The 16457-nt window shown below is 50.9% G+C and overlaps 1 protein-coding gene across 2 annotated transcripts in view; it reads left to right on the plus strand.

Annotated features, from left to right (window-relative positions):
- Nucleotides 1-433: 433 nt before the first annotated feature.
- The window catches only part of aplp1 (amyloid beta (A4) precursor-like protein 1), a 31518-nt gene continuing 15494 nt past the window's right edge, over nucleotides 434-16457 (plus strand). For both annotated transcript variants that reach the window (XM_047027803.1, XM_047027809.1), the window contains exon 1: nucleotides 434-686. In XM_047027803.1, coding sequence (XP_046883759.1) covers nucleotides 621-686 — 66 coding nt within the window. In that variant the 5' untranslated portion in view covers nucleotides 434-620. The remainder of the gene's footprint in view (nucleotides 687-16457) is intronic.

Below are 16457 nucleotides of genomic sequence, written 5' to 3' on the forward strand. Positions count from 1 at the left end.
AATTTTGTAAGGTACCCTTTTGAATAGAACTATGATATTGCTGTCATTTATATGCAAATAGAGAAAAGACATCCTGTAAAAATTTACAGGATGAAGCGTTTCTTAGAAATGAAAAGGGTTTGATATTTATTTCATGGGCCTATAATCCGAGTCTTATCTAACTGTAGAAGACCACCGTCTTCGGTGCCAAAAGCCACACATGCTGAACCACTGATGGTCCGAATTGGCAAGAATCCCATCTGAAGTGTCTCCACATTAGTGACGCATGTATTGAACACGCTCTTTAAAATAATCCCTGCATGTCCTTAAAACATCCAGCAGGTGTCTCTCTTGACCAAGGCTAGCCTCGTTCAGGAAAGGCCATAATAAACGCCCATAGATGGGCGTTCAGGGGAAAAAAGGGGCTTGGTTTTTTTGGGTGAAGCTGCATAATAGCACCAGCTGCGATTGTGAAAGAACAGCAGAGCCTGTGAGCACGGACGCATACTCGGGAGATATCTGGGACAGGCACCGACGACAGCAGCGTCCTGATCATATCTCATATACAGTGCATTTGGAAAACATTTCAGATCATAAGAAGATTATTGCTAAATCAAGACAAGGAAGAAGAAGGCGTGAAAATGGGACATACGGTGTTACCCATAATGATGGCTATATTGTCCCATTGCATTTGGGAAAACGTCGAGGTAGGCTCTGACAGATATCTAACTGATATATTTGATAATTATTGTGACCGTTGACGTTATAGTTCTCCGGAGAATGTCTATGATTTTGCTGACAGTGATGTTTGTAAATGTTCATATCGATATCACCACGTCATAAATAACAATTATTCGTGTCTTTTTTGCTGACGCGCACCGTTATCTTGGACAGATTTAATTTGCAAATGTATGCGCGAGCACTGTCACCTGATAAATTGCATGTCAACAAGAGGGATGGCGCATTAAATCGACTAAATGTTTTGTCTCATGGAGGACTGCCAGTTGAAATATAAGATGTAAATAGGCCCCACTCAGCTGCTTAATAATGCTAAGGCCTAACTACCATGACATTTTCTATCAGCCTCTCCCAGTTCTGAGATAGAGAGGGAGAGAAAGTGAGAGGAGTAATTGAGTAGGTGAATCCCTCCTGGGATCTTGCCTTGACAAATATACTGCCTTGGGTGTGGGGCACACTGTATACATTAGAGAGTCCTGCTTGTGATAAAGGAATAACCATGATCTTCATTTTTGTTTAATATTTCTCATCATGTAGCATACTGTTTAGGCCTACCTATATGCTATGAGGCCTTTTGTAGCCTGCAGCAATGTGTGCAACTTGCTGTATTGCGTACTATGATTATGAGGTTTCGGATGGTCGTGTACCACAACAGGTAATGTGTAGATTCATTGTAATTTGGAGGGCAATTCATTTGGAGAATGTTAGTCCCTGGGTCAGGCAAAACAAGGTCTTAATCCTCTGACGATCACTTGGCTGGATAAAAAAAATAATATCGTTTTTGACGTAGACGTTTAAGGCACCTGTGCTTTGTTTGGAAGATTACTAGGTTCCACTTTCCCTGTGAGCTGACACAAACCTTCTACAACACCAACATTTTGACCTTCACTATTAAACCAGCAGTTTATTTTCAATCTTTGAAACATTAAAAGAATATCCTGTGGGCCAAGAGGCATTTTTCTGTCGGAACCGGTCCATGAATCTGGGTTGGAGAAACACTAGTGTCGATTATTCTGGATTGTTCCGGCTTCCAGAACTGGCAGCATCAGGGTGTCTGTCTGGAAGAGGAATCCCAAATGAGACGCACAGCAGCCCATCAGACTGCCTGTGGCACATGTCAGAGATATGGCATTCACAGCCTGTTCTCCAGCTGGGACTAAAGAGGAGTAGAAAACAGCCTGCCATGGATGCCGGGCATATCTAAAAGCTGTCTGCGCACCTCATTTACCAGCTTTTTAAGGATAACCTAACTAAGCATTTTCAACGGTCAGGACTGGTTGGTTGTGTTGTTGTCATGGTCTTTTAAAGCCTCATATGCAGATCCTCCACGGACACATTGAGCTCATGACTGAAGGAAATACCGCCGTTCTTCTTAATAATACTCTTGGTCAAATCGAATATTGTTGTATTGCCTTGCCCGGTGTCTGGTGCAGAAAGGGAGATTGTGTGAGGAAGTAGGATATCCATTCAAATGGACATTCATTCAATTCCTGATTTCCAGTCGTGCCCCGAAGTAGGTGAAAGTCATCCATGTGGGTTTCCTGAGGTCAGGATAGGACATGTGGCCCACCGGGGTCTCTCTGTGTGTCACACTGGGTTGTCCTGGGAACGGATCAATATGCCGACAGGCACAATCACACGGCCGCTACTAAAACTCGCATGTGTGACAGGTTAATTGTTATGTCCCTGTAGTGCCATTATTGCAACGCTGAGATCCTTCTATAAATGGACCACCGGGTTAATGGAACGGCAGCTGATAATGGATGAAGGCTTTTGGGCCTCCAGTAAGTTGTGACGGTTAAGCAGTGGTCCCATTGTGCCCGGCCTCCGTCAGACAGCCCCCGGCTGTGTCGATGCGTCAGAGGAGGCGTCCAGGTACCGGGCACGGTTCCAGTTTGCTACCCTGAGCCCCTCAGCCCCCAGACATGCTGGAAGGAGGAGGGGTGAGTGAGTGAGCGAGTGACTGAGTCATGGCAGTTTAGGCCAGAGCTCCGAAACGGATAAACCCCACATGTACCCGAAAACAAGAAGAGACCTGTCATTCCGGGTGTCTGAACATAAGGTTGCAGCATCACTGGGGACCCTATCATAAGTAACTCCCCTGCATCACCTGTTATTCTCGAATGCGGGCACCTTGTTTGTTCAGCTGCTCCCATCAGCGGTTTCACCTGCTGTGTGTCGTACCACTGCTCCAGTCTGTGCATGCCCTTGTGTGTGTGTGTGTGGTTTTCCTCCAGACGTAAAGAGGATTAGCTAGATGTTTATTTATTAGCTACAGTACATTTGCTGTTGCTCGTCGGTATTTATTAGCTTTTGAAGCTCTTTTTTTCCCTCAGGTAATAATTCCTGTGCTGTAACAGCCTTAGGAGGATTATATTTCTGCTGAGGAACTGGCTTTCACTCCTCTCAAGGAGACCTGCACATCCAGTCTGAAGGTTTACATCTCAGATTAAACTCTGAAAGCCATGGCTCAGGATTACACCATGGTATTAGGCCTCATAAAACTGAATGCTGGCGTGAATTAATTAATTTTGACGCTTGAATAGAGCAAATAGGCTCTGTGACTCAATACCGTGTTACCGTACAGTAAGGGCTACAGACCTGAATTGTTTACCTCAATGCCCTGTGTCATCGTGGAGCTTCGCTAACATGCTGTGATGTTATTATGACCCATATCCACAGTCTTTATGAGTTTGGCTCTCAGTAGATCCTTTGGCTTTGAGGTTGTTGAGGCTTCTGTGTTGAGCTAATCGACACCGTGAAATACTGTGGCAGCAGGTCAGCTATTAGATAGTCACCCCATTGTATCCGCCTGACTCATACAGGAAAAGGTAATCAAAAGGTGACAGTAATGAGCCTTGACAATGACAGCTTGGTGTAAAATATCTCTAGTGGATACCCTTTCCGTGTGTGTGTGTGTGTGCGTGTGTGTGTGTGCACACAATATTAAAGATTTTTTACTCTCTGTCATATTGCACAGCCAGGTTGCTGGTTCTGCAGACCATATCCAGCAGTTAAAGGGTTTTAGGGGAGGCAAAAGGAAGGCTTTGGTGGCCCAGCTCTGCATTTATCTATCAAGATAAATGACTGCAGTGAGAAGCACTCCAATCCAGCTCAGAGGCACCAGGCGCTGGGAGACGCAGAAACAAAGCTACCCAGCCCTCATAAACCAACTCCAGCAAATCGAGGGAGGGAGGGAGGGAGGGAAGGGAGATACTGAGGAGGGTATAGGAGGCATTTGAAAGGGGAAGGATGCAGACAAACATAAAGGGGTGACTTGCTAAATGAATGCAATAGCAGCCTTGTTCCCCCACAGGGATGGCAGGCCCTTTTATTGGAACACAAACACAGGAACTCCCTCCCTTCCTTTTCGGCTTGTGACTGCAGCTCCGGGGAGTTTTGTAAAAACAGATAGCCAGTCGTTCTCCTTGTGTGTGTGTCTCTCTCTCTCATTTAATTAATTTCAGAGCCAGGAGATAATCGGGTTTCACTAATGGTTTCCCGTGTGCTTGCTGTGCTCTACCATGCTTATGTGCCAGCGGGCATGTAAGACCGTTTTATTGTACCGCATTCTTCTCCCTCCTCCGGTTCTCGCATCCTCTCCCAAGTGTTTGAAGTAGTGGAGCGACGCCTGGACAAAATCCTGCACAGTCACTGTGAAACGAAAGCCGCGCTCATTCAAAGAGGCACGCCATGAAAGGACGTCCGCGAACGTGCCTCGGCAATCAAGCCGTTACCAGAAGTGACAGCTGAATGAAAGACGTGTCGGGGGAGGGGAGGGGGGGGGGCTTCTAACGAGAGCTGTGGGCTATGCGTGCAGACAACGGCACACATGGAAGCACAGCTCTCTATCGTGTGGCTCCAGGAATCCGGCCAGAGTCTCATACCTAACGCTCACAGCGAGAGTTGAGAGAGTTCAAAGGGAGGAACCAAAGAATCCCCGAAGTGTTTGTGCGCGCGCGCGCGCCTGAGTTTAAGTGTGTCTGGGACGGTCACGGGGGAACGAGTGGGGGCCGCGTACACCCTCATAGCCACCCGGATCACGTCCAGCCCTGTGCCAGTCTGGAGTCTGGCAGGGCCGAGATAGCGGGCCGGCCCCCAGGTCCCTGCGTCCCGCACCGCTGGCCTGCTAAGCCTAATGGGCTGAATCTCTGCAGAGTCTGCAGCTGGGGAGAAAAGGATCCGCTCGTCCCTGCAAGGAGCAGTGGGAGGCCTCTGAACAGACGCCCACGCTGAACATCTGCGGCGCGGCGATAACATTTGTCCTCCGTGTTTGGGAGGGGAGAGGGCAAGAGGAGGCGAGAGAGAGACAGAGCGAGAGACAGAGAGACAGAGAGAGAGAGAGAGAGGGGCTAATGAGACCAGAGGAGAGGGAGGAGGGAGACAGAGTACGGGGCGTGGAGATGAGGGGAGGTGGCGGTGGCGGTGGCGTTGGTGTAGGGGGGAGAGAGGCTTACATGTCAGGGTGTTATGGGAGACCGTAAACCCTGGGGCTCCAAGCGTCCGGCAAGGCCTGGTGATTCATCTCTGTCACCGAGATGTATTCACAGGTGGCCCTGGACTGGGAGGACGGGGGGGAGGACGGGGGACGACGACACAATGAACACAATGAACCTGCTGCACGCCACAGCACTCGACTCCAACGCAGCCTGTCCTCAAAAAGGGGCCCACGAAGATAGACGGCTGCTTCAGCTCATCTCCATGTTGGGCCTCCGCCTGGCCGCAGGGGGTCGGAGGCTGGGGGGGGATGAGGATTGGAGGCTGGGGTGATGGAACTTGAGACTGGACACAGCGGGCTAGACACTTGAAGCTGGAGGCTAGAGGCTGGGAGCCTGCACCCATGACCTAGAGGCTACGATAGAGGCTTCCAGCAGATGGGAAGGGGGCAGGGTCCGAGGCTGATGAGGCCGATGTTATCATACCACAGGCGATGGCTGGGTGGTTACATGTAGTCATTTAGCAGACGCTCTTATCCAGAGCGGTTGTCCTCTCGTTCCAGCTCCTGTCCAGAGGGAAGCAGCCACGCTCAGTGGACACAGCAGCCAGCTAACAGCAGCCCTGGCACAAGCAGCGGGCATACCACTGCTTCATTTCATCTCCCAGTTACACAACACACGAACGCGCACACACAAGAATACTGATGTGCTATGGCAGTAGAAGCTGTGACAAGTTAACATGCTTCTGCAAAGATGCACAAGCACAGAACATTGTGTCGAAAGACAGAAAGAAATTGTGACCCAGAGCCAGGGCTGATTCAAGCACTGTGCCTACACACACACACACACACACACACACACACAAATGCTTCCAGTCAAGCCAAGGAACACACACACACACACACACACACACACACACACACACACACTCTCTCCCAAGCACACACTGACACACACACGCTCATAAAGTCTCCCCGAGTGCAAACACGCGCCCGGTAACACACTCACACACACTGCTTTATAAAGATGGCACACTGCGGTAGCGGCATCAATTATTGAAGGCTCTGGAAAGGTCCGGGCTCTCACTTGTCGGCTGTGCTCTGCCCCCATGTCACGCCCCCCCCCCCCTCCCTCCCCTCCTCTGTAGCTCAGTATATCCCATTTCCTCTCCTTACCAGCCACAGCTCACCTCCCAGCTTTTGATCCCTTTGATCATTGTGACATTCTATCTTTTTCTGCATCACTCCCCCCCATACCCTCTTCAAGCCTCTCCTCCTCCTCTCACACCCGGTCCTCCTTCCCCTACCTCCCCCTTGTCCGTCCTCCCCCTCCTCCACGGTGTCCCTCCGTGGGCCCTGTCAGACCAGGAACGCCTCCCTTTCTCACGTGCACTTTGTTTTACTCGTGAAATATTCATCCTCCCCCCGCCCGTCCTCCGTTCTCTCCCTCGAGCTGCCCCCTCCCTCCCCCATCCCTCTCTCTTTTCCCCTCCCTGAGAGACACGCGGTCGCTCTTGTGTCCATGTCTGGTGGCCTGCCTGCCTTCCGTCTTGGGTGAAAAAGACGCGATCGAACAGCCCCTCTCTCTCGCGCGGCCTGTGCTCCGAAGGCGGGAAACAGCGGTGCGGTACGTACGGGGAACACGACCACGCTGTCCACAGGGACGGATCTGGGGGTTTCTCCCCGCGCATCTCCCATTGTCTGCCTTTCACCGGCGACAGGGCCGACCTTCCCATCCGACACGGGCGTGCGCTCACAGACCACCCCCTCCCCACTCATCTCTCCCTCCCCACTCCCCACTCCCTCTCTCCTCCTCTCCCCCTTCCCCCTCCTCCCCACACTGGTTCCAAGGCTAGAGATACAAGCCGGGGGTTATCAACACCCGAGGACAAACGCCTGATGAAAGTTCTCGGGTGCTGCCGAGGCTGTGTTTAATAACTGACGGGATTTGAACAGAGAAAAAGAGTAGAAGGAGGGAGGGAGGGAGGGAGGGAGGGACAACACTGAGCCCTGTCTCTATCTGTCCCTCCACCCAGTACCACGGCCCTTTCCAAGGCCGGACATCGCATGCAATCAGAAGGTATTCAGACCTGCAACACTGACAAATTAGATATTCCACGTGATTCTACTCTCTGGCCCTCAAAAAAGAAAAATGTGAATAAAGGACCGAGCCTAAAAGAAGCTTCCAGGCCCATCGAGGGTCCTTTTACAGATTGTCTGAATGATTAAACCATTCTTTCCCCCAATCTGACAGTCTGTAGGGACATTAGGGCCTGAGGAAATGAGATAACACAAATATTTAATCTACTGAGTGATTCTGGAGCTCGGAGCTGCAGACTGAGCTGAACACATTATCTCACCAGAGTGGCCTGGTCAGAAGGAACACTGTGGGGCAGGACAGCATGTTAGACACAGTCATGCTGGTATCGTCTCGAACACACCGCACCCCTTACTCTTCTGTGTCTTCTGTGGTGCTGGAAGATGCCAGTCTGACAATCCAGTTCGGCAGAATCGATATGTAGAGAGAGGAATGTGCTTCATCAAGCAGTACAGAACTCTGGGTTATTTGGTTGACTTTAGTCAGAAACGTCAGATTAGATCGGATGTTAAATTGACACGGTTTGCGATTTCTATAGAGGTTTTCGATTCATTCGTCGGGCACTTAGGATGAAGCGTTCTCTAAGCGAAACCATTTATTGTGCAGTTTGTGGTATTGAGGTTGTGTCTAGAAACCGTATCACAGGGATATGCTACTCTTTCATAATGTACCGTAGCGTGATACCATGTGTGTGTGTATGAGGGGGAGAGAGAGAGGGAGAGCCTGTGCAGGTCTGTGTGTTCGTTTGATTCAGTGAACAGATTTGGAGGATGGAGAGAAAGTTAAGAGTGATGTACAAGAAGGGAGGATCCAGACTGTTTTAATGGAGAATGTTTGGCCCTGAGGCTAGGGAACAGAAGGGATGTGACACATGATTAGGACTGGTGATGAACTGATTCACTGTGACTAGCTTTGCCCCTGGCCAGCTGGGTGCAGGCGAGGGATTACAGCAAGAGGCCGACCTCCAGATTTCATCCCTTTCTCAGCAGATTGAGAGTGTTGCTTCATGACGGCTGTAGAGCCTGGAGGCTTTGATGTGATCTGTTCGCGGCTCATTCTCATTAGTCCTGAACGAAAGGTGGTTCTTTTTCAAATGATTTTCGTCCCTCTGTAAAAAGGAACTTATCAGAAGCTTGAGATTGATATTTGATGTCAAATCAATAATTAGGTCCAACCAACTAGATCTCTGTTCTTTACTTATAAAAAATGAATAAGACCAGGGTTACATGTCCCTGTTTGTTCCATTTACAAAATGAAAATGTAGAGTTCGGCATGACCACTTGAGTTGGCGTGTAAACAAGCAAGCTGACAGTAATCCCCAAACATAACTAACCATTAATGCACCCTCCATGACTGAGGCTGTATCACTGAACAGCACATGTGAAGACTCAATATTCACAGACTGGGGGAAAGAGAGACACTCCGAAAGAGAGAGTGAGGGGGGGAGGGAGGGAGGTAGAGAGGAAGAGAGAGAGAGGCCAAGTGGCATGTTTGAAATTCTGCAGGGAGCCAGTTGCTACGGCAACAGGGAAGGTAGCCGGCTCCGGTGGGAGGTGTTTCCACGGCAACCGGCCTCAGTGGCCAAGTGATGCTGCTGAGAGGGAAAAAGAAGAAGAAGGCGAGCGAGCGAGGGAGGGAGGGAGAGGTGGAAGGGTAGAAAATGTATGCGTAAGTGTATGATACGAAGGAACGAGGGGGGAGATGACGGACGAGAGGAATCTGATGAAAAACGTGCGTGTGTGTCACCGCGTGCCGTGATGCACTGTTTCATTAGTTAGTCTTCCATCAGAGCCTCCGCTCTGCATGGAAATTTCCTTCCTGCCTGACAAAAGGCTTACGTCTGGGTTCCCCTGGCCTCTCCCTAGCCTCTCCCTGGCCTCCAAACTGGGGCTCGCTCGACAGACAAAATTCCCTCTCCAGGCCTTAGCACAGGGCCCCAGCCTCAGCCTCCCTTTCAACCCAGACTCCAGCCTCGGGCCCGCTCTCCCAGCCCCAGCCTCCCTTCCAACCCTGGCTCCCTCCCCAGCCTCGCCCCCCCCCCCTCGTCCAGCCCCTTCTCCTCAACCTGCTGTTCATTAAAAGCCCATTAGCAGCTCCTTCATTACCATGAACAATGTGCCGTGCACGTAACCATGGCAGCCGCAGCATGAGGGACGGTGAGGGACAGTCAGAGGGGATACCCCTGCCATGTCCTCTCGGTAGGAGCTGAGGTCCTCGGGCGTTCTCCAGCCTCGCAGAGGCCATCTCCCTCCCGAGAGGACCAGGTGTGACCATGGAAACGGCACAACGCGTCCACATGGAACGCACGGCAACGGGGCAGCAGATGGCGTGTCAAGTGGGATTCTGGTGGTGGTGGGTCGGCGTGCGAGGGCGAGGTGAGAGGGGCGGTCTTATTTTGATCCTGTATGCGCCACCTCTTAGCCGTCACCGTCACCACCAGACCCCAAAGACACCGCCTGCGAAAGCATACGCCCTCCAAAATACAGCTGCCACACAACAGACGACTCGAGGGACGTGGTCCGAATCTCCGTGTACTTTAGCGGGCGTCCGTGTGAGTCGGATCAAATAAAAAGGGAGAAGGGTAGAGGGGGAGGGGGGAAGGGGATAGATGGGCGGACAGATGAAGGCTCGCGGTGGCCGTCCCCCGCGTTAGTGGCAGCCTTTCCTCCGACGGGCCTGGGACATCAAGCAGAAGCTCATCGCAGTGCCACATCCTGGGACATCAAGCAGAAGCTCATTGCAGTGCCACATCCTGGGACATCAAGCAGAAGCTCATCGCAGTGCCACATCCTGGGACATCAAGCAGCCCGCGCGCCCCCACCCCCCCCCCTTCCCCCCCATCCCGGTGGGATGCCGGGAGAGAGCGGGATGGGGGGGGGGGGGGGATGGGGGGGATGCGCGGCGTTCAGAAAGCAATATCGCCGAGAGAAAAGCGAGTGGAGAGTGGAGTCGTGGGGGGGGGGGAAGAGACGTGACGCGAAGATGTGTTTTTGAAGAGAGGGCAGAAAAACGTGTTACTCACAGAGAGGAGAGAGGACCGGCACACTGGTGGCAGTCGCATCCAAGCCGGAGAGATCAGAGTAGATGAGCAGCAGCCTAGGCTTGACGTGATGGATGACAGATGACGGAGGGGGGAGGGAGGAGGCACGGGAAAGATCTAGGGGCGGGGGTGACACAAAAGACACTTGGGGATGGGGTGTGCCTGGATTGTGGAAAGAAGCCTGTGTCTAATATGCTGTAACTGAATACCTGGTTCATTTAGCCTAAATGGTACCTCATTTAGAAGCTTCCCTTCCGGTAAAATCAATTAAACAGATGGTTTAAAAGAGCATTATAACGTGGTATGAATATCCCAAGTTCCCTCTGTAGGCTACATGGAACCACCACAATAGCACCTGTTTGTAAAAGAAAAAAGAGATAGAAAGGGCTTAGTTTCGTATTCATCCTCCCCAAATCCAGTCTCATGCAATTCTCTAATCTTCGGTAACCTGCCAAGAAAGGCGGACGTTTCCAAAGGGAGGATTACCGATTTCACAGTGGTAACAGCGCAGGTTGAAAGGCCGGTTGTCTGTCGGGCGGTGAGACGGGAGGGCCACTGATTCGTAACGCTCAAATGGAGGAGAATTCGAGAGCTGCCGCTCAATGCGCCTGAGGGATCCTGTAGCCTACTGTAGATGGATCCTGTACTGCTGACAGATGTGGAAGCCAGCTGTGGTCTGCTTTGTATACAGCTGTGGTACCTTTAATACACGGCTGCTACCGAACACCATAGCTGGTATTTTCCTCCAAGGCATTGTCGTCGTGTGTATCACGCGAGGATGTTTAATGAAGATAATGTCTTTCAATTTAGTAGCTACTTAGGCATATACCGATGCTTACTGAGGAAAAAATTGTGCTTGCTGTTTCACCCGTAAATTAGAATTAGAGTCTTTATCTCGCGCAGCAAGTATAAATATGTTTGCACAGTTGTGAAAGTAGTGTCTATCATGTGGAGATCTGATTCAGTGACATTTATGTTGACACAGACTGTTTCAAAAGGATGGCAGTGCTCAAATCGAGTTAAGCTTTTGATTCCATAAATCCTTTGAGGTAGCACTTGAGCTTGGAATCACAGATGTAATCGTTACACAATTCACTACATTAAATGGCGACATACCCCTTTCCTGATCGTCACTGTCTGCATGTTGAACATAAGGGGCCTTTCTTTGAAAATGTATTTGGAAGAGCTTAAGGCTTTATTTCGGCAGATGTGATCAGCTTTTCATGTGTTTTCTCGACGTCTGTCAAACCACAGCAGTGATTTCGTCTTAATTTTCCCCTTTGTAAAACTCATTTCACGGAGATTTGGCGTGCCATTGTCTCCGAAAACGTGTTAGTCAGATCAGGCTTTTTCAGTGGGAATTCATCGCGTAGCGCGAGAGGAATGTGCATGCTCAACTTAGTGTGCTTCTATGTTTTTGTGTCGGAGCTCCGGACAGAACGCACGCATTAACTGTGCCCACTTTGTGCCCTGTTTGTTATCGGTGGTGATGACGCGCCTTGACTCAGAAGGAGACGTCTGTTGGGACGTGGGAGAAAGAGAGGGTGGTTATCACCATAACAAGACATCCTCAATAACTGTAGAGCCGTTACCCCTAACAACCAAGAGTCAGGGAGAAACCTGCGTACAGAACAGGGTTTTAGTTTGGATTTTTTCATGCTGACGCATGTCTCGCTGGATTGTTTTGTCCTTTACAAAGTAAAATAATAAGTATGATTCAATAATGCAAAGCTTGGGAATGGTGCATCGGGGATGTAGCTACCAATGCTAGCGTGCCCGCACAGGCACTCCTGCTGGCGTGTCCTATTGTTTATCTGCGTCTCGTGTGGGTGTGTATAACCATGGGTATGGTATAACCATGTTTGCGTTATCGTGGGTGAGTCACGCCTGTAGCCATCTGTTTGAGAGTGGGAGACGTGGGACGGAGCGTCGTCCGCGAGCGGCCTTCGCTAGTAGCCTTCGCGAGTAGACTCCATTCTTGTGGGCGACGACCCTTATGCAGTCTGCTGGTGTGTGGGGGACCTGCTCACAATGACTCGTGGAGGAGACCGGCCTCTTCGCTGTGGGAAGAGAGCCCCGTCACGAACTGCTCTGCTGACTGTTTGCCTGCCAGGCCCCGTCTGGAGTGCGACTCCTCATCAAGATAAACAGGGAACGAATCTGTCTGTGAGTAGCTGGCTCGGTAGCAACCAAGTCCAAACGGCAGACTCAATAGATAAACATACCAGGTACTTGGTGAATACTATCTTATGACATTGTTCAATGGCTGGCCTGTCTTCTCCTAATCTTAATAAAGTCTCTGACCACAGTGGCATCTGACTCCAGTGTAACTCCACATCTGAAATGAAATCAGATGTCACGAGTTGGCCTTTGTGTGTTTGTGCCGCGGCCCTAAATGATCCCAAGGGGATGGGATGACGATCAGCCATCTGCTCCCAGTGTGACCGGCTGGGGGCTGGGGGCCACAGTAATCGGGATTGATGAAGCTGGGGCCACGAGAAGGCCAGGTTTGTCACCAGACTCCTTATGACATAACAACTTCTGCTGTTATGGCTCCGTGAAGTTGCTGGCTGTTCATTGTCAACAGCCATCCACAGGTTTGCTGGGTTTAAAGCGAACTAGGAGACAGAGGTGTTGATCTTGCTGCCCCACAGTCCACTTTCACTGCCGGTTAGGTACATGTGTTGGGGTCCATGAGCGACTTCAGTTTTCTATTTTCGTCCTACCTCTTAGTTTGGAAAGCTCTGTCTCTTAAAAAAGCTTAATCTCCTATTGTGGATCTGAAATTGGCCATCACACATGTAGAGTCTGGAATAATACAAGGCAGGCACAATGAGGTTTGAAACGAATCTATCGGTCAGCCGTAAAGCATAGCATGGAAGCCTCAACTACATTTCTGTTTCATTTACTCGGCAAGTGTGTCGACAAGAGGTTAGGTGAAAGCTAACCACTTTCACATTCTGTCAGCCACAGCCCTGCCAAGCCCAGCCCTGCCCAGCTCTCACACATTAGCAAGAGTCCTGATAGATTAGATGAATAATTAAAGACCCTGATTACAGTGATGAATGGCCCCAAATCTCTCTGACCATTTAGCACCAGTCTGGGGAGGGGCAGAACCAATGGAGGGTCTTTATGTGGGGAGGGAGGGAGGGAGGGAGGTGGGACAGAGGGAGATGAGAGAGAGGAGAGGAGAGGAAGGAGGGAGGTGGGACAGAGGGAGATGAGAGAGAGGAGAGGAGGGAGGGAGGGAGCTGGGACAGAGGGAGATGAGAGAGAGGAGAGGAGGGAGGGAGGGAGCTGGGACAGAGGGAGGGAGGGAGAAGAGAGGAGGGAGGGAGGGAGCTGGGACAGAGGGAGGGAGGGAGAAGAGAGGAGGGAGGGGCCCTAGAACTGGCAGCCACCCTGCTATTCAGCCATCTGGACCACAAAGACACAGACGCAGAAAACACTGCCTGTGTGTGTGTGTGTGTGTGTGTGTGTGTATATAAATGCATGTATACGCGCGTGTTCTTACAAAACCGAGTGCTCGTCTGTGTTGCATACATTGCACGGTGCATGCAGGTGAGTGTTCCTGGAATCCTGTGCCTCACCCCTGTATTGGTGCCCAGCCAGCATCCAGGTCTATAAATAACCCACATCCCCCCCAGGCCAGGTGGGGATTAAACCCCCAGGAGGCTCTGATGTCAGCAGTTCACCTGCCAGCCTCCTCACCCTGTCGTTAACGCGCCGTCCAACCAGAGCCGCGGCCTGGCTCTGCCAAGCACCCGCCAGCTTGGCCGTGTCCGAGACAGGACGGAACAGGACCGGATGCTGCCGGAGCCAGGCTCCGAAAGAACAGCTCTCCCCCACATGAACATTTACAGCACGGCCATCTGATGTATGGTCGAGGAGGAGGGGCTGGGGGAGGGGGGGGAACTTGTAAAAGGTGACAGATGATGGCGAGCGGGGGGGTGGGGAGGGGCTTCAAACCCTCCCCGACCGCCGCGCTGCCTTGCCTGGCCTGGCCGGGAGATTGCATCATCACATGAGATGAAGTCATCCTGCAACAAAGAGAGAGGTGGGGGGCTGGGGTGGGAAGGGGGATGGGGGAGGGGGGGGGACAGGTGCTGAATATTTAAATAGGTGGGCCGAGAGGAATATGGAAGAGATTGGGCCCTGCCTGGAGAGAGATCCACTTGGACTGACAGGGAGATTTATGGCCGGGATATGTGTTCAGAACTGGTTCCTCCTCTCTCTTTCCTCCCCTGTACTCATTATCTGTGTGTGTGTGTCTGTGTGTGTGTACGTGCGTCTGTGTGTGACCTGCGCTACAGCCTAACGCCCTCCATTCATTTAGGATCTAAAGAAACACGATGACTCTTCCTACAACCAGCACACCATGTCCTCCCTTCACGTTTACTGTTAGCGAGGCGTAGGCGTAGAGCGTGCCCTCCGTGTTTTTCTGCTACTGCAACCAAGAAACACTGGGGAATTCACAACGCGTGAACGCTGTACAGAGTAGATGGTGAGAGGTTAGGAAAGGAAAATATCAAGGGATTGTAAACCAGCGAGGGGGGCGCGGGGGGGGAGAAATAAAATGGAGAGGGAGAGAGCGGGGGGGGGGGTGAAGAGAAAGGAAAATAAAGAAATAAGGTTGAGAGAAAGAGAGAGAATTGGGGGGGGAGAGGGAAGACGAAGAAGTAAAAGAAAGAAAAAGAGAGAGCGGGGGAAGGTAGGAAGAGAGAGAGAGAGAGAGGGGCAAGGAGCCAATCGATGTCTCAGGGCTTGTGTCAACAGGCCGTTATTAATGATGCGTCAGCCTCTGCAGTAGGGAGCTGTCAGGGTGCTCCACCATTGACTCGGCTCGGCTCTCCTCGGCTCGGCTCTGCTCTGGGCCTGCTGCTGTACGCCTCCCCTCCTCCCTCTCCATGGCTCACTGAGACTCCCAGACTTAGCTGTCCAATTAAGGCAACCCAGGGGGGGGGGGGGGGGGGGGGGGAGAGAGCAGCAGAGAATTGGCCCTGCCGAGCCCAGGTCTGGGGGAGCTGGGGCACCAGTGACAGGTTGTGGAGTGTTATTACGAAAGCGGCTGGATCCCCAACGCCCTGATGAAGAGGAGGAGGAGGGGGAGGGGGTGGGGGAGGAGGAGGAGGAAGGTCTAGAGTGAGTCATACTGTGGCCAAACCAACAGGATCTTTACTGTTCTCCAGACCCCGAAATAGAAGAAAATACTGCACCAGACATGGAAACAGCTTTTCGACAGAAAGAGACCATTAGAGCTGTGAATCCGATTGGTCAAAAGACACCGGAAGAGGTCAATATTATAGGCATCTTGTGGCAATGCCTGTTGGCTAAATACAAGTGAAAAGGGATACAACTCCAGAACTCAAATACATGGAGCTGTACACAAATGTACTCCTGAAGCAGTACAATGGGCCCGTAGAAAGTCATGTTTGTTTGTCTCTCTTTGTCCTCAACCTCCGTCGGATGTTGTCTTCCTGTGGCCTTCCAGGGTCATGTGACAGCTCTATCGCACTTGGCTGATCGATTGATTTATCATTTAAACAGGATTAGCCTCTTGGCAGGTTCCTCAGTCATGTGATCTGTTCCAGGGCCAATAACAAACCCCGACCAGGATGTCTCAATCACTCTTATCCTAGTCCTCAAAATCCGTTTAGATCAATTACAGTACCACGTACAGTAGCATCTGGTGTTTGTCTTTTACCTGACCCAAACAACCGAGCAACCAAACAGAGCCAGGGTTTGTTATTGTTGTTCTGATATTTATATTGTTCATCGTGCCTGGAAGCTGGCTTTGAGTTGTGCCTAGTAAACAGAGACCGTTCCTTGACTCTGTTTGAACTGCACATTCCTGACATAGACTTTGCGTATAATTGTCTGCTCATGAAGAACTGTCAGGGTGAAATTCAATTATTGTATTGGCTTAGGGCATGGAGCAGTGTTGTGTGAAAGAGAATGTGTTATTTTCAGTAGAACTGGAAAAGTTGATTTGTTCATTGAGACGTCTCCAGGAGAAAGGAGACAGGCAGGACAGAACAGAGTCCCAGGGCAGGGAGCCGATGACAGAGTTATGATGACACCTTTTTATGTTCACACTAAGTCCTGTTTCAGTGGAAAGATCCAGGCTTGTGGAACGCAACAAGTGCGTATGAGAATGTGAAGCTTTG

The sequence above is a fragment of the Hypomesus transpacificus genome, chromosome 2 (assembly GCF_021917145.1).
Source record: "Hypomesus transpacificus isolate Combined female chromosome 2, fHypTra1, whole genome shotgun sequence".
Lineage (NCBI taxonomy): Eukaryota > Metazoa > Chordata > Actinopteri > Osmeriformes > Osmeridae > Hypomesus > Hypomesus transpacificus.